The sequence below is a fragment of the Chroicocephalus ridibundus genome, chromosome 12 (genome assembly GCF_963924245.1).
Source record: "Chroicocephalus ridibundus chromosome 12, bChrRid1.1, whole genome shotgun sequence".
Taxonomy (NCBI): Eukaryota; Metazoa; Chordata; class Aves; order Charadriiformes; family Laridae; genus Chroicocephalus; species Chroicocephalus ridibundus.
Genome location: NC_086295.1, coordinates 4,538,814 through 4,564,035, shown reverse-complemented (window position 1 = coordinate 4,564,035; position 25,222 = coordinate 4,538,814). Strand labels below are relative to the sequence as shown.

Sequence of the window (25,222 nt, the reverse complement as noted above, 5' to 3'; positions counted from 1 at the left end):
CATCAGGCAAGTTGAATCACAGATGAAGGAAACCACCTGGAACTTGAAAGTCTCCCTTGGATGACAGGCTACAGCATTAAAAAAAAATAAAATATCAAAAAACAGGAACCCAAATCCCCATTTTTAATCTATAACGATCTCTTTTTTTTCTTTCTGCAGGAAACTTGCATTGAAATATCATCCTGATAAAAACCCTGATAATCCAGAGGCAGCAGAAAAATTTAAAGAGATCAATAATGCACACGCAATATTGACCGATGCCACAAAGCGAAACATTTATGATAAGTATGGTTCTCTGGGTCTGTATGTAGCGGAACAGTTTGGTGAAGAAAATGTGAACACGTACTTCGTGCTATCCAGCTGGTGGGCAAAGGTAAGTAAAAGCGCAGAGAGAATTTGTTCTGGATTAGCGTTTAAAACTCTTGAAAAGCTCCACTTGATAATTGTGCTTGGGTTTACTTTTGGAAATTGCTGAATCTCTGACAACTGGTAGTTTAACCTTCTCTTACTGTTTTGCGGTCTCTAGTTCAGAAGTATTTTTCTATTATCTCGGTGATACAGGCCTAATAAGAAAGACATTACTAAGAGAAGCTTGGACCCTTCTAGCAGCGATGAGGATTTGGGGTGTGTTCCCTTTGGTAATATCTGCTAAATGATTTTACAAAGGGAGTTCTGACTGCGAACTTGAACTCGCAGAGGAGATCCTGTTTAGAAGTATGCTTACAAACTTGATGAGCGAATGTCACTTCTTCAGCTCTTCTCTGATTTGAGAGACTCCAGGTTATTTATTCCCTTGCCCATCCTTGATTTTTTTGGGCAGCAGAAAGAGTATGACCGGTATAACAAAATTACACCACGAGCTCGTGTTTCCTCACAAATACTTCCCACCAGCTTTTTGCATGCAGTAGATGGAACGGTCATTGTACAGACTTCTTCTGGGAGTCTTCTGCCAATACCAAGAAGTTACTGTATTTTACTGGACTCAAATAATTTTTAAGCATAACTTGCTTCTATCACTTTAAGTAATACATTTTAAAATCACCACATTTACTCAAAAGTGTAAAAAAAGCCTATATGTTGCATATTGTGCATTTCTCGTACTGAAATTGTCCAGGCTTTTGCATTTTGGAGTTCGTGTGTTTGCAGTCTGCTTGTGCGGAAAGTAGTAAGTAAAGGGCAGCGTGACTACGAAACTGAAGTACGAAATCATAACTGCAGCAGCTTACTGATTTAGCGACATGACGTTGTTCACAGTGCTTTATGGCTGATTAAAACCTTCCTAGTCTTGGCATTTTGTTTCATGGGTTAATTTTTCTACCTTTTGCCAGCATCGCTTCCATCTCTTGATTCCCCTGCAGTAAGAGAACAGGAATACCACCGTGCTGGTTTGTTGTTTTTAAAAGAATTTTTTTCAAACATTTACACGGTGACCTATGGGAAAATTTTAATTTTGCTTGTTTTCACTGCGGTAAGCACCCGGCAGACTTGGCTAGCTTTGGGTTGCCTTCCTCGCCTATTGGTAGCATCCACCCTCAGCACCCAAACTGCAGTGTGGTGGTGAGCGCTGCAGCCCTGCCGACAGCCTTGGGGCGGGGGGAAGTCCCTGCTGCGGGTGCATCGCAACCTCTACGCCTTCTAGCTAGTGAAAGTCTTTTCCAGGGTTATTTATGCAAGCTGCAACCTGTCCTAAACTGTTGTACCTCTGGAGTTTAATACAGACATGCTTCTTAGACCTCCATCTTTTTCCAGATGTAGCAGAATTGTCCACTTAAACCTAAATTGTAGGAATTCTTCAAGTAAACTGGGTTGGCAGTATTCGCCTTGGTGTAAAATGTTGATAGCCATAGCCAGTTTTGCACATATTTGTAAATATTTCTCGGTGATGAAGTAGAAAACTGTAGCTAGTAAGTTCTGTCTCTATGCGGCTGTATTTATGGTCTCTGGTTTCTATATCTGAGTCTCTCAAACTCAGTGGTCGCGGCTGGTAGGCACGGGTAATGAATATTTCTTTGTCTTCTGTCCTCTGCAGGCCTTGTTTGTGTTCTGCGGGCTCATCACCGGCTGCTATTGCTGTTGCTGTCTGTGCTGCTGCTGTAATTGCTGCTGTGGGAAGTGTAAACCCAAACCTCCTGAAGGTGACGAGCAGGAATACTACGTCTCTCCAGAGGACTTGGAGGCACAGTTGCAGTCAGATGAAAGGGGTAAGTGAAAACGCTCTGAGGTTTCTAGGATGAGCGTCAGCCTCGCAGCGAGCGGTTGGTGTGCCGGGCAAGGAGCAGCGATTGCTTTGGAGAGATCAGCACAGGTCCGTGACTGTAGATGATGATGGTGAGGGAATACTTGTGGCACAAGAGTCATGTGGGTGACGCTAACGCCGGGGACGTAGTTGCTGAAAACTCACAGAGGGTCTTCATTGAACTTAGTGGTGTCAGCTTCAGAGCAGCAGGTGACCATCATCTAGCTTCCTTCCCATGGCGCTGGAGTAACACACCAGCCAGGCATGGGCGATCCTACAAAGGGGCTCTTTTACCCCAAAAGATGGGGTGTATCAAGGCAGTTTTGTTAACTGCCTCAGGCATAAAGGACATGGGACCGCAACCCTAGTAGCTGTATCTAATACTGTTTATGAAGATATACTGCTACTTCTGTAGAATTAAACCCCTCGTTTAAAAAATTGTAGAGCCTTGCGTACACTCTGATTGTGTTTTTAATGGGCATTGCTGAATGGTGGGCGAGGATCAGCTGCTCTTACACGGAGAAAGAAATATAATAAATGTTGAACACGTAGACTTGTGTTGAATGGTGTTGCGTGCAGACTGAAAAACAGTAAATTAACGTCACGCTCTTGGAGAGGTGTAAAATTGTGTTATCAAAGTGTTGTAGGGAGATGTAACTTATGCTTTGCCTTAGTATGCTGAGCCTTTTGTCTTCGCTTTCCAGAGGCCTCAGACGCACCTATTGTGATACAGCCAGCATCAGCCACAGAGACGACCCAGCTCACAGCTGACTCGCACCCCAGCTACCACACTGATGGATTTAATTAAGTTAAGGAAACACTATAATTAGAATGGATAAAAAAAAAAAAAAATTACATGGCCAACTCAACACTAGAATCATGAACATTAGAAGTAGAGAATGGGGAGGGGGAATAATTCTGCTACGGTAAGAAGGCAGCTTTCCAACCTGCCGAAAGTATTTTGTAATCCCTTCAGCCTTTTGTCACCTTTCAGTGTCGTATCTTGATGATACGTGAAGTGCTGTAGCATGCAGTATTTAAAGCAGTTTAGCTACGGTCTTATTTGTTTCCTTTCTTATTTTTTTTCTTTGGTTTTTTTTTGTTTTTTTTATAGCATGTATGGAGTTATGTTACATGTCTGTGGTGTAATGTATTGAGTTGTCACAATATAAGTGTGATGGAGACATTCTGCATTTTAAGCAGTGGTACTGGCCTAAAAATGAGATTTAAAAAGAAAAAGAATCACAGAAGCCACTATTCTTCCATACAGCTGAGCTGCTGGAGACCTTTAAAAGTTCACGATTTTCATTCGAGTGCAACAAACCAATTCTTCTATTCCTCCTTCCATTCCTGCGTTATTATCTAAGCAAGTTTACAAAGCCAAGAGCCAAAAAATGCCAGTCCTGCAGAGCTGGAATTCTCTATAACGCTGGTTTTCAGCTTAAATAAATCTACCTTGAAAAATAAGAAGGGAGAGTTTCCAATCTTTGAACCGGTGAATTGGTGAACGGCTCTTTACGTGTAAGGTGATCCTCAGTGACAATGTAACCGCAAACTGTAGTTTGTCACAAAACCGACTGTGAATGGGGGTGTTTGGGGTGGCGGTGGGATTTTTACTTCAAGCACAATTCTGTTTTGGTTTGAGTTCACTCATTTTCCTGAAATGCTAAAGACCAAATAGCGCAGCTTTTCGAATGCATGAGAATCTTAAAGTGAAACTGGTTAATTGGTTTTCACTGAGCAAATGAGTAAAATGCAGACGGGAGGCAACAGCATAATCTTAAAAAAAAAAAAAAAAAAAAAATTAAAAAAACCCTGGTTTTTAAAAATTTGTTCTAATAATTTGAGATTTTAATAGACAAATGGGGTATTATGTGTCTTTTTTTTTAAAGCTTTTATAATACAGTAGCTCTTTAATTTTCTCATGAACATCTTTGTGGAGTACTTAAATGGATTTTTAAGATCAAAATACCTTTCTTTGTGTTTATATTGTATAATTTGCACATTGTCTTGCATTTAGACTTGTTTACACCAGTGTTTTTCTTTTCCTCAGAACAACTATGGGGAAACCATTGAACGGTTTCCCGTACTGTTTTGAAACCAAATCATGTTTGAATACTGCTCTAGAAACCGTGGGTTTATTGCGATTTAACTGTTACAAAGGCATTTTAGGCAGCTGCGGAATTGCTGGTATGTTTTTGTTGTTAATAGTCTTGCTTTAGATGATAGGGAGTCAGGATCTAGAACAGCTACCAGAGAAACCTACACTCGGCACTTTCAGCGGTTAATTACGGCCTCTTTAACTTTGATCTTTATGGGTTTATATCACAATGCCTCTGCTCTCCGTTGTATCCCCCACCTCGCCTTTTCATTTTTCACCTATTTCTGGCGAGAGGCTATTTCCAGCCTTCCACCCGGCGTTCGCTCTGAAGCCCTGTCACGCTGCTCTCTTGCAAGATCCCGGTGTTACTTTTGACAGGGGTAAAGCACCCTCCGTCTGTAAGAAAATCATCGGAAAATGAAGAGGGACTCTCCTGCCCGAGAATCGTTCTGAAAATGTTTTCGCGCTGTCTTTGCATGAGCTGAAAGTGATGGAGCCCATAAAAACCCGACGTTGAGACCGTGTTAGACACGCTGGGTAGAAGAAAATGTTCTTAACACGGTCTCAATGCTACGTGAGGGATGTTCGCAAAATCCATCTTCCCTGGAGCTGTTGGCGCAAGCACACGTTTGTTGCCTGCATGTGAGCTTGTTGCAAATAAGCATGCTTGTGATACCGCGTCAGGTCCCAAAAATTCCGAAAGAAATGTTATTTTTAATTAACTGGCTAGATTTCAGTAGCACACTTGTTTAAGTCATTTCTTCCTCATCGGTAGGCCTTTTAGACCTTGCAACTTGGTGGTTTACTGGAAGATACTTTTAACATTTTCTGTCTGGAAAGCTCTCTCGGGTGACCCTGAGGACAGTTGTGTGTGTTTTGGCTTGAGGTCCTTGTTTAATTAAAGTCATTTTTTTGGCCCCTTGGAATATAAGCAATTTTTAGGCTTAAAAAAATAACGTCACGTTGACTGTCCTTGTAGATTTTGCCTGATCTTGATGTTGAATTGCACTCTGGAATATGCTTGAATATCTGCAGGCTTTGTCCCCTAAACACTCACTGGTTAAAATTGCCCTTATCGGTGCAAATTATGTTCTTGCTTAAAAACAAACAAACAAACAAACAAAATTGTTAGGGTGTTTTTTGGCTTTGTAAATGAGCGCAGTTGATGGGAGTGACTCGGTAGAGTAAGAAAAAGGCTGTTCCCCTCATGCTGTGGTTTGTCACGCTCCGTGTCCCCATGTCCATCGAGATGGGTACCAGAAAGCCGGTTGTTTCGGTTGTTGCCCCCGTGGGGAGCAGCTGTGACCCCTGATGCTGGGGGCTGGTTCTGAGTGTTAATTTGGAATAATACCCCATTTCTTAACCCCTCTGGGCTACTTCCACTGCGCTGGAAGGGCTGGCGGGGGGTTGTGGCTCCGGGGAGGTGTGTAAACGCACCTGGAGTCGCTCCGCAGGCTCCTGACATCGGAACTGAGACGTGGGTGGCAAACGAGGATTAGAGGCGATACTGTTGTCCGTGTTTCGCGCTGCTTGGGAAAAGATGACATCCAGGATAAATTTGGTGGTTTAGATCTTGGCTCAGCAAGGCACGAGTTTGGGAGAGACTGCTTTCCTCTGGGCTGTGTCCGTGGGTGGCGTGCGAATAGTAAATTAGTCTGTATGCCGTTATACGCCAGAATGATGTGTCAGATGCTCTGAGGGAAACTACTCTGAGATCCCACTTACAGGGAACGATGGGAAAATGCATTTTTAGATGAATATTCATGGGTTTTGAAACTGTTTTAAGTTTACCCATGTTGCTCTATAATCTCTGAATTCAAGATTATTGTGTATTAATGTAGTTCTTCTTGAACTATACAAGAAAGCTATTTAAACATTGCTTCTTTAAAACAAAACCCATGTAATCGGAAGATACGTAGGTTAATGCCCACCGCTCTTGTAGGTAAGGTACAGGAGCATCCCGGGCTCTAATGAGTTGCACTTCAAAATGGCCAAGTGGGGTCCGTGTGAATGCAAAGGCGTGTTGGAAATAACGGTTAAAAATCTGGCGCAGAAGGTCGCTCGGCAGCTCGGAGCTGGGGCAGTTGGAGCTGCAACGTCCCCAGGCGCTGCTGCCCCCTTACCTGGCTTAATGCAGAACGCTTCCTTCCAGAATTAAACCCGAGCGCTGATGATCTCTGTTCAGTGCGTTGCCAGGATTAAAACTTGAGCTTTGATTATTTTCTAGTTGTGTTTTTTTTTTTTTTAATAGTTGTATCTTTCTTTTTATTTTACTTTTTTTTTTTTTTTTTTTTTTTTTTTACACGTTGCCTGAGACCTCTTTTTCAGTAGTTCGGCCACCTCCATCTAGCTCGTCGAACCTCTTCAGCACCGATTTTCTTAGCGCTTGCAGCTCCTCCTGATGAGGAGTATCGGGGAGAATCTGATCCGGAGAGCTTTCCGCTGGCTGGTGTAAAGGACCACTGACTTTATTCCCGAGCTGTGTGGCGTGGAGAGCCATTCGTAGCTCTGGGTGAGCAGGGAAAGCCGCTGCCGAGAGCTCGGGCCCCGTCCCTCCGGGAGAAGGCGGTGGTGGGGGACCTGCGCTGCCCCGTCCTGCCCGGGGGATTCGGGCAAATCCCCAACGCGCTGTAGTACAACCCGACTGTACCGCGCTTCAACTTGAAGTGAATGAAAGGGGGCATTGCACCCGTTAAAATGCCAGTTTCATTTTGTTAGTGATGTTTGTAGGAAATTCTTAAATATTTATCTGTATATAAATTTGTTTATGTAAAACCTCAGTGGCGTCTGACGAGGGTGTAGATTTCCGCGGATTCCATGCAGTGATGTTTTAGAGCCACGTTAACCTTTTTAGTCTTATTTTTAGATTTGTAATGTTTTTAAACTGCTTTAGATATTAGTGCTCATAGTGTTCTTAAAACGTGATGCTGGTCGAGGTCCGGGTGAGCGCGGCCTGTGGGGACACGCGCTGCGGGGGGAAGGCTTGGGCACGGCACAGAGAAACACCGAGTCCTGCAGCGGCGTACGGTTTTCAGATCCCTTCGTGTCAGCCTAAAAACACGACAGGTGTAACCAGGGCAGGAGCCCGACAGAAGAGACATTCCTGTCCCATCTCTAAAGCGGTTGTGTGGTGTGGAGGGACGCCGGTGTGCTTTTGGGGGGGTGATATCGGAGCATTTGTACCCTACGCACTCCGTGGGAGAGGTATCCGCTTTTCTCAACTCGTCTGTGCCCTTCGGTGGTCTCGACATTTCCAGATCATTTAGGGAACGTGTTTGTGCTGCAGGTTTTCCCACCTGGATATCGGCGTCATGTTTAACGGGAGGTTGTTGCCAGGCGGTCGGGGGGGGCTTTTGCAGCCCCCGCCTCGTGTTAATAATTCTGGATGCTGTTTAAATACGCGTTAATCTTAGAGCACTGCAACGTAACCCCCCCAGTACAAGTGCTTATAGTGTAAGGTCGGTATAAACTTAACACGCTTAATCATTCGATGCCGCTTCTCTGTATCATAGTGGAAATCATCTAGTTCCTCGCGTGTCATTGCACCAACGGCTGCTTAAAATACCTTGAAAGAAATGGAGCTGATAGCTAACAAGGTGGCAGGAAAGTTTGTCGGTGTTCAAGTCCTGCAAGACCCGTGGGCTGCTCCGCGTCCTGCGCTGGGAGGCTGCCGTGCTATCCGGGACCCGGCAAGTCTGAAATTCCCGTTTCCTTCCAAGAAGATGCTTTCTTTACAAGAAGAAACTGTGTGAGGGAAGCTGTCTGTCTTTGACGTTTGCACAAGCCAAATGCCATACATAAATCTGGAAGACAAACCTTCGTGTGGGAATCAAATGCCAACGTTACATGCACAGTTAATTTTGTTGTCAAAAGGCTAGATGCTGGGAATTTCTGGTGGTTATATATATATATGTATATGTATAGAGGAAGCTCTTATATAAAATGGCCATTCATTCCTGAGTGCCGTTGTCCTCTCTGCTCCCTCTTCCCCGCAGCCGGCCGCGTGGGTGTACTCTTGCACAGCCTGTGAGCGGTCGCTTGTCGTACCCTTCCAAAAATTTCCCGATCTACTTGAATTCTGTCGGCTGCCCCTCGGCCCCGGCACCTCCAGCCGGAGCTGGGCTTCCCCGGCTCCGGCGATCCTCCGGAGGGAGGCAGGGAAACCCAGCGGTGACCAGGAGAGCAGGGACCGTCTCTGGAATTACATGGATTTGTGCCGGCTGGTACGTGGGGTGTTTTTAAATGTGGGCGATGCGCTCAGCGCTAGAGGTGTGATAGAGCACATCGGTTTGGGGTTGTGTGGTCTTGTTTTTTTTTTTTTTTTCCTTATACTAGTTTTCACCACGTTGTACTCTCCAAAGTGGGACTCGCAGAGCAAGGTCCAAACCCGCGCTGTAGGCTTTGGATTGCAACATCATGTGTGTGTATCTATGTATATATGCACATATGTATATATTTATACAACGGGTGTACGCATAGTACTTGCTGCTGTTTTTTCTTTGGTGGTAAAAACGTGAAATTTGGCTCAAAAGCACTGCTGCGAACCCTCAGCCAGACAAGTGGAAGGGGGCAGTTCTGTGTGGCCAGAATTGTGCTTTTTCCTTTCGGCTGCGGGGAAAAACCACACGAGATGTTGTAGGGTGAAATGACCGGTGAAGGAAGTGCTGGAGGGACCCTGTTGTCCGCAGACACGGGTGGCACCAGCCGTGCGGTGGGAAGGAGAAGCAATCCTTTGCTCCCGAGGCCGTCCCTCCTTGCTCCGGTGAGTTTCCCCTGGTGGAGGGACTCGCTTTACAGCCCTTGCGGGTTGGATTCCGAAGGACTTGAAGTTATTGCAAGTCGTAAAGCTGGATTTAGGCAGTGGTCAGTGTAAAGGCACAGCGACCGTGGCCAACGCACGCGTGAGTTCCAGCAAACTGCTTCTGGTGGTACTGGGTGGAGCCCGCAGCCGGCCCTTCCCAGTCCTGCCCTTCCAGGGGCTTTTCCTGCCAGACGAAACACCTGGGGGGTTCTGCAGAAATGGGGGGATACTGGGGGGGATTACTTTATCGCTTACACGTTTGAGGTTCTGTTTGTGTCGGTCGCGGTAGATGAGCTCTGAGGTTTGCCAGGTTCCAAAGGCCGGGCTGCTGCCGCCCGATCCCAGCGCTGCCGTCCCTCCCTCCCTTCCTCCCTTCCTTCCCTCCTTCCCGCATCCCTTCCTTCCCCCGTCCCCACCTTCACCCGCTTATTCTGGGGCTGGGGGCGGGTGGTTTGGTTTGTGTTATCGCAGGCATCCGAGGCGATGCTTATATTCATTTTGCATGTGAGCAAAGGCCCTGAACTAAGTAATTCACGGCGGGGTTTGGTCGCGTTGGCCTCTTTACGGAGCCCGGGGGAGCGGAGGAGACGCCGGCAGAGAACGCGCTCTGCCTTTGCACTGGATTCGCCTCGGGCGGGGTGGGGTGGGGGGAGCCCATCTTTAAGAAAATTTTTTTTTAAATTGTGGGGGGAAAAAAAAAAAAAAGCAAACCAAAAAACCACAAACCCAACCACAGTGGAAGTATAAATGCATCTGAAAAGCAATTATAATATAGACATATATATATTTTGTTATGTTACTAAAGGACCATACTTTGAATTGTATGTAAGTAGACGTGGCTGTCTGAACTTTGTGGATTGTAACACTCGATACTACTGAGCTCCTGTACATACACGCAGTTACGGCAGAAGGAATTATTTTATGTTTTAGCATGGTAATTTGTGTACTGTATGTCTGAATATAAACTAAAATAAAGATTGCTAAGTTATCTGAAACCACTGTTGTAAAATAAATGTTTTCAATGCAGAAATGCGCGTCGGCTTTTTCATTCTTCTCCCCACCCTGGAACTCGTCGTGAGAAGGGGCCGAGGGCCCTGCTGCAGCGCGGCCCTGCACGGAGTCGGGTGGGAGCTGGGAGAGGTCTCCTGTCCCCTCCTGTCCCCCGGACAGACACACAGTGCCAGTCACCCAGGGCTGGGATGGCTGAGCCGGGCGTGGGGACGGGACACCGAGGACCCTGCGGTTTGCAGAGGCTCCGGGTGTGACCCCCAGGACACTTTTCCTCCCTCCCCCGGGGGCTGCAGCAGAGCAAACCCTCCCGCCGCGGTGCCCAGTGCCCGGGACCCTTCCCCAAACCCACCTCGCCGGCAGCGGCCCCCGCACAGCCCACTGTGGGAACGGCTGCTCCGAGTGCGGGGCTGCGTTTGGGGGGGGGGGGTTGTTGAGATGGGGGGTTCCAAGCCCTGGCACAGGACCCAGGGTGAAGATGGAGGGGGCCAGGACCCCTGGGGAGGGGGGGTGCTGTGATGCTCTTGCTGCTGCTGCGCAGTCGGGAAAGCTCTTACACGGATGCTCGTCTTCCTCAGAGAGCCACCAAACTCAGGTTTCATTAAATTTTGTCCCGAACTCCAGTTGTGACACTAAAAAGCTCGAGGCCGGGAAGCGGCGGCTTTCGGAGCCGTTTGCAGCGAGACCGGAGGAGGAAAAGCCCCGGCCGGGTGTCGGGGCGCAGCTCCCGGCCCGGGGCTCCCAGCAAACCCCGACTGTCGAAGCCGGGGCTGCCCCGGGAGGGCTGAGGGCACGGGGCTGCTCCAGCCGGGGCTCGCCGGCACCCACGGGACTGCGGGGACCACCGGCACCTGCCAAACCACCGTCCCCCGTGCAGCGTCCCGGAGCGACACGTCCCCCGCACCCCCCGGGATGGACCCGCACACCCCGCTGTCCCCCCGGCGCGTCCCAGGCTGCTCCCTGAGCGCTTGGCCTGCCTTAGGCTGCTGCTGGCACCCTGCAGGCGGCAGAAATCCTCCTCCTCCTCCTCCTCCTCCTCTCACCAGCTCTGGGGGCCTCAGCTCAGCCGGTCCCAGCCCCCCCCCTCCTGCCTCAGCACAGCCCCGCTTTTCCAGAGAGGGTTAGAAGTGCTTCCGAGCCGCTCCGGCTGCCTCAGGCTGTGTGTAGTCGCCTCTCCTTTAAGAGGCTGTTCCTCCCTTTCCTTGCAGTGATTACAGCTGTTATTCCTTCCCTTTTTTCATAATGGGAGAAAAATGTACCTCTAGAGAAAAAAAAAAAACCCACCCAGCCCCCAGAGCGACCGTCCTGTGTAACCACCAGCTTCAAGGGAGATCAAACTCGGTTTGAGAGACTGAACGTGGCTCTCCAGGATATTTTTAGCTGTCTGCACTGGAGCTGCTGCTAGCACAGCCCTGTGGAGGATGAGGAGGATCAAGAACCTTCAGGTCCCGATGGGATGCTGGTGTCCGGCTTCATGGGCGATGGTCTCGTGGGTGGTTGTGATGGGCTCAGGTGATGGTGAGGGGGACATGGGTGACCCTGATCACTCACAGGTGATGGCAATGGGCTCACGGGTGATGGTGCTCATTCACAGGTGATGGCAATGGGTTTGTGTGTGGTGGTGATGTGCTCAGGTGATGGTGATGGAGTCATGGGCAACACTGATCATTTGTGGCTGATGGCAATGGGCTCTTGGGGGATGGTGATGGCCTCGTGGGTGATGTGATCATTCTCAGGTGATGGGTTTGTGCATGGTGGTGATGTGTTTGGGTGATGGTGATCACTCGTGGGTGATGGTGATGTGCTTGGGCGATGGCAATGGGGTCATGGGTGACACTGATCGCTCGTGGGTGGCGGCAATGGGCTCATGGGTGATAGTGATGGGTTCACAGGTGATGGCAATGGGCTCGTGGGTGGTTGTGATGTGCTCGGGTGATGGCGATGGAGCCATGGGTGATGCTGATCACTTGTGGGTGATGGTGATGAGTTGATGGTGATGGACTCACAGGTGATGGTGCTGGGCTCACGGCGATCCCTCATGGCTGATGCTGATCCCTCCCAGGCTGTGGTGGGATGCAACCACCAACACCAACATCCCGACCAACTCAAGACCCTCTTGCAGGACTGACGGCCAGTCCTTCTGCAGCGCGTGCTGCCCCATCCCAGGGACTGGTCGTGCAACCTCTTCCCTCATCGTGCAGCTGATGGTGGTTTTTCACATGCACACACGTGTGTCCTCCATGTTCCCGTGGCTGCTGAGTGGTGTGGCTCACGCCTCTCCCGCACGAGGAACGAAGTTCCTCGTGCGGGAGAGGCGTGAACCACACCACTCAGAGCGCTTTATGCCAGTGCCGTTCACCCAGGGATCCATCTGGGATTGCTCCGGTGTTTTTGGGGAGACCTGGTTTGGATCCATGGGTGGTGGTAGGGCCTGAGAAGCTCTGGGAGGGGAAAAGCTGCTGGGTACCCACAGTTGCCGCAACATCTGTACGTCAAACCGCTCCCAAACCCTGTGTCGGTAAAGGGAATGGATCCAGAGTGCTCAAAATCAGGGATGCTCCATAACTGGCGGGGTGGGGGGAGCAGAGGAAAGGGTCACCTTTACCAGCCCCATGGAGGGTTGTAGGGAGGGGGAAAAGCGCAAGAGCACGGCAGCGGGGCAGGTGCGAGGGCGAATTTAATGCACAACAGCGAGAGCAAACACGCGGGATGCAGCAATGGGGACCCCGCCGGGCAAGGCTGGGGGGGTCCCTGGGCACAGCTCCAGCATCCCCCCCCCCCCCGGCTCTTTTCTCCACTCTGCCATGGCCGCTCGCTACGGGGTCGGTCTTTTTCATTTCCCCCCTTCCCCTCCCCCCCAAAACGATCCTTCCTCATTTTCCTATACTCTGCAGCAAGAGCTTATTGCTGAGCGCCTTCTGGGCCAGTCTCTCCTCCCGGGACATCTCCAGGAACTCGCGCAGGAGGTGGAAGGTGAGATCCAGCGAGTTGGGTTTGCCGTCTCGCCTCTTGCCGGTTTGCAGCGCCCGCGGGTTGCGGGGGGCCGGGGTGGGCTCTGCCCCATGGGGTTGGCACAGTCTTTGGGGCAGGGGGCCAGCGGCGGGGACAGGGGGTCGCGGGGCTCCCGGCCAAGGCTCCCAGGTGGGCTGGGGGGCCAGGGTCAGCCTGCGGGACAGGCCCCGGGGCCACTGCAGGGGTGAGCAGGTCTCCGAGGGCAGGAAGAGCAGGACGAGGACGGAGGCAGCCGAAATCATCCTGATCCGCATCGCAGCCGCTCCAGGGCCAGACGCCTGCAAAAGCCCCCACCCCCACCCCAACCCCAGACCCCCACATCCCCCCCGCTGCGGTCAGGGGGCTTCACACCATGGGGAGGATCCCCATCCCAGGGATGAGACCCCCCCGGGGATAGATAGACACCCCTCCCCCCGGCACGGGACCCCTGGGCATGGGACCCTCCATCCTCCCCTGTCCCTAGGACAGGACCCCCCTCCTGGGGACAGGACCCCCCCCGAGCCTGGACACGCTCCCACCCAGGGACGGGACACCCCTACTCCCAGGAAGGGACACACACCCCCCGCCCCCCCTCCGGTCCCGGGATGGGACATCCCTCCCCCCTCCCAGGACGGGACCCCGCGGGATCTGGGACCCTCTGGGACGTGGGACACTCGTACCCCCGGACGGGACGCCCCCGGGGATGGGATACCCCCGACCCCGGGCATGGGACCCCCACTCCCCCGGGACCGGACACCCCTCCCCGGGCTTGGGACCCCCCTCCCCATGCTGGGGGCCCCGGAGCGGGGGGATGAGTGTCTGTCCCGGTCCCCCGGCCGCGCTCACCGCTCACTGCCGCTCCGCCCGACAGGACGCACCGCACCGCGCCGCCCGCCCGGCACCGCGCTATATAGGGGCGGCGGGGGACCCACGTGACCGCGCTATAGCCGGGCGGCGCGGGGCGGCTCCCCCCCTCCCCGACCCCGGCCCCGCACCCCCGCCACGTGACCCGGAGCGGGGCCGGGGCGGCCGGAGCTGTCCGCGGTGCTGAACAGGCGCGGCGGGCAGGGGGTGCGAGTGCGGGGGGACACGGGGGTACGGGGGAATGAGGGACTGAGGGTCTGGGGGGGGACACGGGGTACATGGGGTTACAAGTCTGGAGGGACACAAGAGTACGTGCGGGTGAGTTTGGGGGGGCACAAGGGGGTACACGGGGGTACGTGGGGGGAGGGAGTGAGGGCCCGGGGGGGACACGCGGTATTGTGGGGGTGCAAGTCTGGGGGGGCATGGGAGTACGCGGGTGTACGTGAGGGTCGGGGGTGGTGAGAATCTGGAGGGGCACAGGGTATGTGGGGCTGCGAGGGTGAGAGGCTGGGGGGGGACATGGGGGTACGAGTCTGGGGGGACATAGGGGTACGAGGGGATGAGAGGTTGAGAGTATGGGGGGGGGCACAAGGGCATACATGGGGTGACAGGACTGAGAGCCTTGGGGGCCATGGGGAATAGTGGGGGTGAGGGGGGTGAGTGTTCTGGGGGCCGTATGGGGGGACCCACGGGGGTGTGGGGTGCGTGCAGGGGTGTGGGGGGTGTGCAGGGGTGTGTGTGCAAGCGGGCACAAATGGTTTGAGGGGTGTTTCCATGTGTCAGAGGGGTGGGGGTGCTGGGGAGATGAGGGGGAGCCCGGGGGGGGTGAGTGTGTGGGTGTCTGTACGTGTGTGTGTGACAGACCCTCCGTGTGGGACAGGGCCATCGGGGGTGCAGCAGGACCAGCCGGCCAAGCCCCCCCGACTCCAGCATCACACAGGGACATTTTTTCAGGCACTGGGACGCGAATCCAGACTGGAAACCCCCACGGAGCACCGTGGTCCCTGTGGGGCCGTGTGTGCCCATGTCAGGGGACACGCCGGGGCGCACGCGCGTGTGCGGGGTCTGCCCGGAGCTCTGCAGCGCTTCATTTCACAGGGAAAGTTTTCCCCACCGGTGACGACGGCTCCTTCAGAAGTTGCCCGGTGAAGGCAGAGAGTGCCCGGTTCCCCCGAGTGATTCATCTCCTGGTATCGTGCAGATGAAAACTTCACTTCAGAAGCATAAATGTGCTTCTGGAGCGCAATTTCCCCTCTTTGGCGGGGTACAAAGGGCACGTTCTTCCCCCGGCCTGATCGCCCGGCACAGACACACACCTCTGGATGCGGATCGGGGTCTGAGGGATTCAGCCACGTGACTCATTTGCCTTTTCGTCCCTCCCTGCTGGAGCTTCCATCATTCGGCACTTGGAGCTCAGCAATCACTTCATCTCACCAAAGTGCTGCTGTCTCTAAAATTAAAATTCCCTCATGAGGAATAAACATTTCAAGAGAAGGGGAAAAAAACGACCCAACCCACATTAAACAGAACTTGAATGAATGGCACCCCTCCACCCCCCCATCCTCCTCCAGGTCAGGAAACTCCTGAAAAACAAGGGCTCTGCTGCTGTCTGGAGGGTCACCGGGAAGGGCTAAGGGGATTTGTGGGGGCAGCGAGCTGGGGGCTCCCCCGCGCCCCCTCAACTGCAAAATAGCTCTCAGCAGAAGCAAAGTGGCCGTTGGGCGGGTGGGGGGAGCATCCGCCTCCCACTTGCTGCGCGCGGTGCATTGTGTAAGTCCTTTTCTTTACTGAATCATCGAGAACCGCTGTAATTTCCAGTGCTCCACCTGAGCCTGCTTTTCCCTCTGTCTCCCGGAGCCTCACCCCGAGCCGTGGCCATGCCGGGCGCTGAGCCTGTCCCTGCTGCGCTGGCAGGAGCCCGCGGCCGGGGGCTGCCGCTGCCCTGCCCGCAGCTCCCAGGGCACCTCCCAGACCTGGTGGGCGCTGATGGCAAATGTGGCCCCCCCAGATCCCAAGAGGAGAAGGAAGATGGTGGATGAAAAGCTGGCCATGAGCCGGCAATGTGTGCTCACAGCTCAGAAAGCCAACTGCACCCTGGGCTGCATCCCCAGCAGCGTGGGCAGCAAGGTGAGGGGGGGGATTCTGCCCCTCTGCTCTGCTCTGGGGAGACCCCCCTGCAGTGCTGCCTCCAGCTCTGGGGCACCAACAGCAGAAGGACATGGAGCTGTTGGAGCGGGTCCAGAGGAGGCCACAGAGATGCTGGGAGGGCTGGAGCCCCTCTGCTGTGAGGACAGGCTGGGAGAGCTGGGGGGGTTCAGCCTGGAGAAGAGAAGGCTCCGGGGAGACCTTAGAGCCCCTTCCAGTCCCTAAAGGGGCTCCAGGAAAGCTGGGGAGGGACTCTGGATCAGGGAGGGGAGCCATGGGATGAGGGGTAATAGCTTTAAGCTGGAAGAGGGGAGACTGAGATGAGATATTAGGGAGAAATTCTTTGCTGAGAGGGTGGTGAGCCCCTGGCCCAGGTTGCCCAGGGAGGTGGTGGCTGCCCCATCCCTGGAAACATTCAAGGCCAGGTTGGACAGGGCTTGGAGCAACCTGGTCTAGTTGAAGATGTCCCTGGTCGCTGCAGGGGCCTTTAAAGGTCCCTTCCAACCCAAACCATTCTATGCTTCTATGATTCTAAGCGGCTCCACCAATGACTGAAGCCCCATCCCCAGAGTCCCAGCACAGGGGAATGGAGCTGGTTCCCCCGTGCTGCCTGGCTGCTCGTGGGGGCTCCCAGCATGGTTCTGAGCCTCCTCGAAGTCCGGTCAGACTCGGTGGGCGCTGGTGGGCTCTGCCTACTCAGCTGCTCGCCTGCCTGCCTGGCCGCTCTCTGCCGCAGGGCAGAGCTGGTGCAACGCGTGCAAGTAAATCTGGGGCTTATTTTTCCATAGGCCAAGCACGGGGACAGGTGACCCTAGGTGTCAGGAGCCGAGGCACCGACAGCCAGGGAGCCCTCGCTGCAGGGTTGGCCTGCATTTCGGGGCTGCTCTGCCCGCCGGCTGCAACGGCTGTGCCCAGGTGTCCCAGCGGCAGCGATTTCGGCTGCTCCCCTGCACGTGGGGCTGGGCTCCCTCTGCAAAACTCTCCTTGCCCCGTCTCCTGGGGCTGCTCTGCGGAAGCAGCATTCCGGAGGGCGTGGGGCTGCGGGGGGAGAGCTGCCGCGGGAGGGGCTGATGCCCGGAGCACCCCCTGTGGGGTTTTGGGGGCCACCTCGGCTTGGGAGGAGCGAGCCAGCGGCTCTGGGCAGGGAGAGCGGTGCCTGCACTGACACCTTCATGGCCAGGAGCCGACGCGGGGAGGCAGAGCTCAGTTCATCTGCCACCCCCACGGCCAGCGCTGGGGCTGGGAACACTTCAGACCGTTTTACTTTCGGTCCGTGTGCTTTAGGATTAGTCATTTAATTGTAGGAAAGACAGTGAATCCGACAAGTGCGTCTTCTACTCGTGTTTTATTTAGGAACCTCAACTTGAAAAACTAAAAAAAAAAAAAAAAAGTTTTTTTTTTTCTGCTCCCTTCATAAACTACTGACACATTCAGCGCTAAAGGGCCCCGCGTGCTGCCTGGGGATTCATTATCGTCACTTTTAGGGATGTCACTGTCTCTTCCTTTACTCAGGAGTGTGAGGAGCGACGTGTTAATGATGCTTTCAGGGATGCCAAATTCGCAGAGGCATGGATCCGGCGGCCTCGCAGCTGGTGGGAGTCAGAGAGGCTCCTAATTAGGCGCTTTTAGCGCTCGGAGCCTTCTGTTTCGGTAACAGCAAGTCGCACATGGCAGCCGCTGCTTCACCAACCGTGACAGCTTCGGCGCTAAAGTGTGGCCAAGCTTCCAGCAACTTCTCCTAAGGAACACGTGGGATTTGCCGGCCGCTTTGCTCCTTGCGGGCTGGCACCTGCCCCAGCCTTTCCCGATGTCACCAATAGCCATACTGGGGTTCACACATGTACTCGGTGAAATGCTGCAAAGCTCCAGTGTCCCTCTGCTCCCTGCCGTGCATCCCCACCTGCCCGGTGGAGGGAGCGGCCACGGTGCCGGTGGGGGCCGGCGCTGCCCGTCCCGCTCTGGAGAAGGCGTCTCATGGGCTGACGAACCTGAGATTGACCCTTATGTTTCACCATTCTCAGGTTAGACAGTCCTCGAGGTGCCCCTCACTTGGGCAGGCGCCGCACCCCATGCCCTGTTCCCCACGTCCCATGCCCCACGCCATGCGCTCGCCCGAACCCCCCAGCCTTTGAGGAATTTGGAAGAGAAAGGAGAGAAGCAGCCCCTTGGCTCTGTCTTCCCACTGTGGCTCTTCAGCTCCTCTCTCTGTCCCGGCTCGACCCCTGGGCTCTCTGTGGAACAGCCCCTTCCCAAAGAGGTGCCGGAGGGAGGCTGTTTTCCCCTGGGGATGCCTTGATGGCTGGGGCCAAGGCTGCGGCAGAGGGAAAGGGGTGTCTGGCAGGGATGAACCCCTGCACCGGGGGACAGTGCGGCGGCAGCACTGGGCTGGCAGCTCACCTCCATGCTTTTCCCCTTGCTCCCACCATTGCACATTGCCGGGATGGCTCACAGCAGCATCCAAGAACGTTTCTGGGCTCAGCATCCTGAAGCGGGTGTTGAGAGGGGCAGGAGGAGGGACATGTCCCTGGGCGTGCAGCCGTGGGTCAGCTGAATGGCTCTACCCTTGGCTTTAACAGACGGTGGTGGGTTTTTTGTCTGTGTGATCTGGTGGCACTGGGACTCTGGTTTTATGGTGGGGCCCACCTGATCCTCCTAACATCCCTGGCCACCCGTCCCTGCATGCTCCCACGTAGCCTTGGAGTCACTTGATTGAAATTCCCGCTGGAGCCAAACTGCTGCAGCACACGGGCATCTCCTTCCCATTCAAACTGGACCAGCCAAAGGGCTTTGCTCCTGTAGGGAACTGGTCAAGGCCCTGCAGGTTTTGCAACTGCAGAGTGCAGGCAGGAGGAGGGCTCGTGCCGCGCACACAAGACTTCTCCGTCCCCAGCCACTGAGGTGGGGGGGGGGCAGGAGGTACCCGGCTTCAGAGAGAGCGGTCGGTGCGAACCTTCTGGGGAGGGACTCTTTATGAGGGAGCGTAGCGATAGGATGCGGGGTAAAGGTTTTAAACTGGAAGAGGGGAGATTGAGATGAGATATTAGGGAGAAATTCTTTGCTGTGAGGGGGGTGAGCCCCTGGCCCAGGTTGCCCAGAGAAGCTGTGGCTGCCCCATCCCTGGAGGGGTTCAAGGCCAGGTTGGACGGGGCTTGGAGCAACCTGGTCTGGTGGGAGGTGTCCCTGCCCAGGGCAGGGGGTTGGAACTGGATGATCTTTAAGGTCCCTTCCAACCCAAACCATTCTATGATTCTATGGTCTCCAGTCAAGCCACATGCATGGGCTTAACAAGGTGGGGAAGGAAAAGCAGGGATGGTGATGGCCACCGTGACCATCAGCTGGACTGTGCCCACCGTGAGCCATGCTCCGGAGCAGCTCGGGCTGCGCATGGTCCTGGGTTTGGTGGTGGAGGAAAACTTCACCCTTTACCTTGACGGGAGCAGGGAGGAGGGTAACCATGTGAGCGCAGGCCCTTCAAAATCCCAGCCCTACTTCTCTCCTGCGGGGATTTATTTTGCTTTTAAAAGAAAGGAGGTGCACGCCTGGGCGTGCTACAACCTCTCGGTGAGCACACGGCAGGGGCTGTATGGAGCGGGAAGGCTGCGTGCCTGCTCCAACAGGCATCGGCTGCGTTTCAACACGTGTAATGAGTTGGGGGCAGCCTTGGAGAGGGACCACGTGGAGCGTGCCGGCTCCCCTGGTGCAGAGGGCTGGATCCGGCTGCGTGGGGCAGGGCACCGGGCTCCATGAGCCTGGAGGGGCTGAAATCACCCAGTGCCGGCGTTAAACAGGGATGCCGGAGCTCAGGGCTGCAGTGCCCTGGGCTGGGAGCGTGCAGAACCACGTATGGGCCTGCAGGGGATGGAGAGGGCTGGGCTCAGGAGGGGTCTGGGCTTGGCAAGGGCTGTGGGGTTAACTCTGCTTTAACCATTTTTGAGAGCTGCCTGTTCCTGGAAACACCACTAACGGGGAGTCTGCCTGCACCCCAGGAAACCCTCTAGCACCTCATTACCTTCAAACTGTCTTCGCCTCTAATGCGTTTCCCTCCCCGCGATTCCTCGGGCCACCAGCGTCCGAGGCAGGGCAGAGCAGATCTCCTTCCCCGCCGCAGCAGCCGCTCCCATGTGAATGGCAGAGCGTGTCTCTGCGGGGGCTGCCCTGGATTTTGAAATTCGGTAACACAAAAAGCTTCTGCCCATCTCTGCAGGGAACGGTGGGGTTTCCCGATTCGGCTTCCTAACGCTATGGGATGCTGAAAATTGCTTCTCTGGGGAAGGGCATCTCTGGCTGCCGTTTCTGGCAGCCTCGTGGCAGAGTGATTTGCCGTAAGTGCGAAAAATGAATGTTAAAAGCTCATCAATTAAAACGAGCGAACTAACTACAAAATCAAAGGGAAGGATTTTTCAAGTTTGGCAGTGACAAGCTCCATGCAAGATGTCAGAGGGCCTAGAAAACTGTCAGAAAAAGGCACAGAGGAATCTGTGATCCATTTTCAGCCCCTTTCTGGATTTCTTGCTTCGTTTGGGTGCTAACACATTCCCACGTGTACAGTACGGGCTGAGCCAGATGCACCTCTAGGTACCCCACATGCAGCCGAGACAATCTATGTGAATGGAGCGACTCTGGATTTGCCCGGGAGCAAAGGAAAAAAATCTTTCGGGCAGGAGCTAAGGGGATTGCAGAGCCACAGCACGGCTTTAGCTTCTTGAATACCTCCATGGGAAATCTGTGATTTGCTTTTGGGAGGTTTTTAAGCTTTGCGTTATGGCCTTGCAAAGACCAAAAAAAAAAAAAAAAAAAAAAAGAAAAAGGCAAAAAGGCAAATAGAATTAGTTTCCCTGAGCAAGGTTAAGTTTTAGTGAGTTTAGGACAGAGCAATGAAGTAGCGGCAGGCTCCTCCCGACCTTCCCCGTGGCGAGAAGGAGCCGAGCAGAAAGGCGGTGAGGACTTCCAAGAATGATTAGAAATCGCTTCTGGAGAAGGGAGAGAAAAAGAAGGTGCAGGGCAGCGCCTGCCTTACCTGCCAACCCGCGCCGTCCCCGGGGACGCCAGGCAGAGCCCGGCCCCGGCCCCTCTCGCCTGCTCTCCTCCACCCTGCCACCCCCACACCAGCTTTTATGGCCTTTCTTGTCACTCGGCTGAGTTGAGCCGGGCTACAGCGAATTGCCACACTTTCTGCTGGCTTCCTGTTTGTTCATCGTCAGCGCCTGTGGTAAAATTTCCATTACACGCTGGACAGACAGGGCGGCAAAAAGAAGTGAAGCAAAAAAAAAAAAAAAAAAACAAACCAAAAGAAAAAAAACAATAAAAGAAACCCAACTCTGTGTTATAGTGTTTCTCTCGATTCATTTGAAAATGAGAAAGTGCCTGGGTGCTGTTAGGGGGAGGGGGAGGTGAGGAGGGATGCCCTGGCTGCGGGAGCTGCAGAGCATCCTCCAGTGCCCGGGTCCAGCCTGGGCATGAAACTGCTCTGCGTTCCCCCCTCCCTGGTCCCTGAGGGGATGGGGAGGTCCTGTTCCTCAGTTCAACAAGTAGAAGACCCTCATTTCCACTCCACTCACCCAAAAAAAAGCGTGTTTCCTAAATGCTGCCTCTCTGAACGGAGCCGGAGCACAAGGCAAAGCTCTGGCCTGCTCTGCCCGAGGGCTGCGGCACGTGGCTGCAGCCCCCTCAGCCATAAAGCCACCCCAGCTCAGCCGGCAGAGCCTCCACCGAGGCCAAACCCGGGGTGGAGAGCAGTCTCAAGGCTCTAAGAGAGCAAATCTGGAGGGGAGTGATTTATTTTGATCTTTTGTCAGTCCTTGGCATGCCCAGAAAAACCGTTTTGGCTGTAGGACAGGGCAAAACAAAAGGGAAGGTGGAAAACAGGCTGCCATGACAATATGGATCCTACCAAAGGATCCAGGCACATCTGAAGCCGCGTCCCTTGGTCCGGAGGGGCACAGCACATTTCTGCGGCGCTGGAGCAGCGTGTGTACACAGCAGGACACACAGCCGCGGGGCAAGCTGTGCTTGCTCCTCGCCACCTCTGCAAATGGTGATTTCCATCTGCTGTTGCAGAGTCTCCGACAGCTCCTGGTCTGTATTTCTCCCTCAGCCCCACCAGTGCTGCCCCTGTCTTACCCCAGCTCTGTGCTGGGCCCTGCTTCAGAGGCTGTAAAACACCGCGTGTGCTGCTTTCCGAGATGAAATGGGGCTGAGCTGGTGAGCGGTGGTAACGGTGGAGGGAGGCTGAAGGACCTGTGTTTGGTTTGCTGCCTTGGATGGGACATCCCTTCCTCAGCGTCCCTTTCCAGGAGACCCTGCGCGGCGGCAGAGGGGTTGGGGAGCTGCAGCCCAGCTCTTCCCGAGCTCTGTGTGTAAACACCGTGTTATCCCAGGGCAAAGCTGCAACACCGGGAGTTCGCTGTGGCCCTGGCATACGCATCTGCAGCGGATCCCTGTGGTGGGAACCAGCTACAAAACCTCCTCAGCTGCAGCACGCGGCGTGCGTGTCCCTCTGCACCAGCAAAGGCAGTGGTGAGTGTGGGAAATGCCACAGGACCAGCACCAGTGGTCGGTGCCAGCCGTTTGGGGGGTATATTCAGCCAGCTGAGTGACATCCCTCAAACATGGCTCAGAGCAGAGGTCCTGGGTGCAGCAGCTCAGGGTCCTGCCATAGTGAGCGGAGGTCTCCATCTCGCCCCCGCCTGGGCTCGCCTGCAGTCCCCATGGGATGGACACCCACAGGGAAGCTCTGAGCCCATCTCCTTCCCTCCATGATTTCATTTTGGGGTTTTTGTTTTCCTCCCCGTTCGTGTCAGAGGGGGTTACTCCAGCCCGGGCTGCTCAGGGGCTAAGTGTACCCGTAACGAACTCGTTAGTGTGGCTCAGTGAGCTGCTTGGAAAGGCTGTGCTGCTCAAACCCCCCTTTTCTCTTATCACAGCTATTGTTTGCATGAGAAAGGAAGGGAGGGGGACACTTGCATGTTCTTTGCTTTTTTCTTTCAGTTTATTAAAAGCAAAGGAGGAATACTCGGGATCCAAGATTTCTTCCTCTGCTCTGGCCGCCTGTGTCTGAACGCCGGTGCTTTTCCCAGAGCACAGCTATGTCCCTGCCAAACTCGGCAGCGGTGGGATGCATGGCAGATCGCGGCATGGCAGAGACCTGTGCCCTTGGCATGAGCTGACCTGCTACGGGACCCCCACGTCTGCAGCCTGCACCCGGGGGTGCTCCACGCAAAACCTCCCCATCCCAGCACAGCTTGGGGCACCACAGAGAAAAAATGATGGTCAGTTAAATAACGTGACTCTCTCAATAGCGATCACCCAGCTATAGTGTTCAAGCATGCTGCTGCTTTTGCACCTAAGACTCTGCAATTTATCAGTAATACAAAAATATTATTTCCCATTAATTAATGTTAAAACAGGTGTGGCAACAGGGAAGGTAGAGGAAACAGCACAATTTTGCAAACGTATTTGCTGGGCGCTGGGAAATGAAGCAGCATCTGAAAAACTCCTGAAGTCCTTGGTGCCGCCATTCATGGACGTTGCACAGAGTTTCAAGGCGTGTTGTAATTTTACTGGCTAACGAACCGTATAAAACACTAGGGATAGATCTTAGGAAAGAAAGCCAGATGAGCTTGGACTGGCTGCTAAAAGCTACCAAATGTGTGTGTGCGAAGCGCTGTGATGGCTGTTTACCAAACCGCTGCATCCCCAGCCCGCCGTGGGCGGACCCCCCCCGAGATGTGCGATGTGGGGAGCAGCCCCCCGCCGGTGGTCGGTACGGTACCACCGTGGCGGCTTGCTTGGCCGCGGCAGAAATTTGTCACCGAGCACTTCAGGTATCGCTCTCCTCCTGCACGAGGCCAGCGAGAGCAGCAGCGCAATCGCACGCTGCTCTGAACCCCACCGAGACACCTGTATCCACGGGGCTTGAGAAGGATTCCTGAAACAGGGAGGAACTTCCCAAAGTGCCGCACCCTTAAAATCCCAAATTCTGGAAGCTTGAGCTGCGGACGCTGTGCTGGACCCCAGGTGCTTTGAATCTTTTGATTGAACACTTTCACAACCCTTTCCCTTCTTGTTGCCGTTATTCGGTCTGTGGGCTAGCGGGGTAAAAGGAATCTTCAGCGTACATTGGTTGAGGTTGAATAAAGTCTTTTAAACGTCTTTGATTTTTTATAAAGGTCTCTGTGGCGAGTGAGCTTGACCAAGCCTTGCTTTCAGCAAGAGGCGGCGTGAATGTAACTTAAGGTGCTGGTGAAAAAGTTTCCAGTGGCACCAGGTAAACACCTTAGTGCATAGCGTGTCGGATGTATTGTCTGATCGCTGCCTCTAATCCTCCTCATACAGCAGCTTAAAAATACCCCATTTTCCATTGATGTTTTGATACCCGCTTCTGAAAAACCGCCTCTGTTAGCAGAGTTGTGTTTTGAATGCAAACCCCACCAGCGGGGTTTTTTTGCGGCAAATTTCCTCATTTATAACACACAAAAATTAAGCATTTTTATTATTTTTATTTTTTTTTTTAACAATTGGCCAAGATTGTACCCTGCAGAGCTGTGGGATGGAGCTGCCAAGTCCGGCGAGGTAGCAGCCAGGTTGCTGCTCGTGCTCGTCAGCGCAGCCCACTCCCGCGATGAATTGCCAGGTTCTCAGATGAGCGGTGGGGCGAGCACGCAAGTTTCAGCCCACAGTTTCTGCCTCTTTCGGTACAAATGGGAAACAAGCGGGTAGCAAGCTCGAAAGGAAAATGAGTCGTTTGTTCTGACCTGATTGATCACTGGGTCGCTTTCCAGCCCCACCAAGCCCACGGATGGGGTGGCCACCAGCCCTGGAGATGCCTCAGGCAGTTACCTTGGGCTGGTGGCAATGAGATATTTCACCTATTTCAAAGAAAAACCAAGCCCATCTGCTGCAGAAAGAGAAAATACAACCCGAAAGTTCTCCTCTCAGGTGCTCCTGCCTTGAAATGAGTGTTTTTTCTCTTTGATGGTCAAACAGATATTGTTCTCAGGGTTGGTTTTTTGTCTTTTTTTTTTTTTTTCTTTTTTAACCGCTCTGGTCTATTTTTAGTGACGAGAGGATGGTGTTC

The 25,222-nt window shown here is 53.6% G+C and overlaps 2 protein-coding genes and 1 long non-coding RNA gene across 4 annotated transcripts in view; 1 reads left to right on the top strand and 2 right to left on the bottom strand.

Annotated features, from left to right (window-relative positions):
* The window catches only part of DNAJC5 (DnaJ heat shock protein family (Hsp40) member C5), a 35,255-nt gene extending 25,095 nt beyond the window's left edge, over nt 1-10,160 (top strand). For both annotated transcript variants that reach the window (XM_063349997.1, XM_063349998.1), the window contains exons 4-6: nt 160-373; nt 2,030-2,201; nt 2,941-10,160. In XM_063349997.1, the coding sequence (XP_063206067.1) occupies nt 160-373; nt 2,030-2,201; nt 2,941-3,044 (490 nt within the window). In that variant the 3' untranslated portion in view covers nt 3,045-10,160. The remainder of the gene's footprint in view (nt 1-159; nt 374-2,029; nt 2,202-2,940) is intronic.
* A 2,813-nt stretch (nt 10,161-12,973) lies between these two features.
* LOC134522624 (corticoliberin-like) lies at nt 12,974-14,053 on the bottom strand. Its single transcript, XM_063350434.1, has 2 exons — nt 13,984-14,053; nt 12,974-13,436 (listed from the first exon to the last, which is right to left on the bottom strand). The coding sequence occupies exon 2, from the start codon at nt 13,410-13,412 to the stop codon at nt 13,020-13,022; it is 393 nt and encodes a 130-aa protein (XP_063206504.1). The 5' UTR covers nt 13,413-13,436; nt 13,984-14,053; the 3' UTR covers nt 12,974-13,019.
* Nucleotides 14,054-14,785: 732 nt separating this feature from the next.
* LOC134522666 (uncharacterized) lies at nt 14,786-21,274 on the bottom strand. Its single transcript, XR_010073094.1, has 3 exons — nt 21,164-21,274; nt 15,318-15,451; nt 14,786-15,188 (listed from the first exon to the last, which is right to left on the bottom strand). It is a non-coding gene; the product is annotated as an uncharacterized LOC134522666 (long non-coding RNA).
* Nucleotides 21,275-25,222: the final 3,948 nt, after the last annotated feature.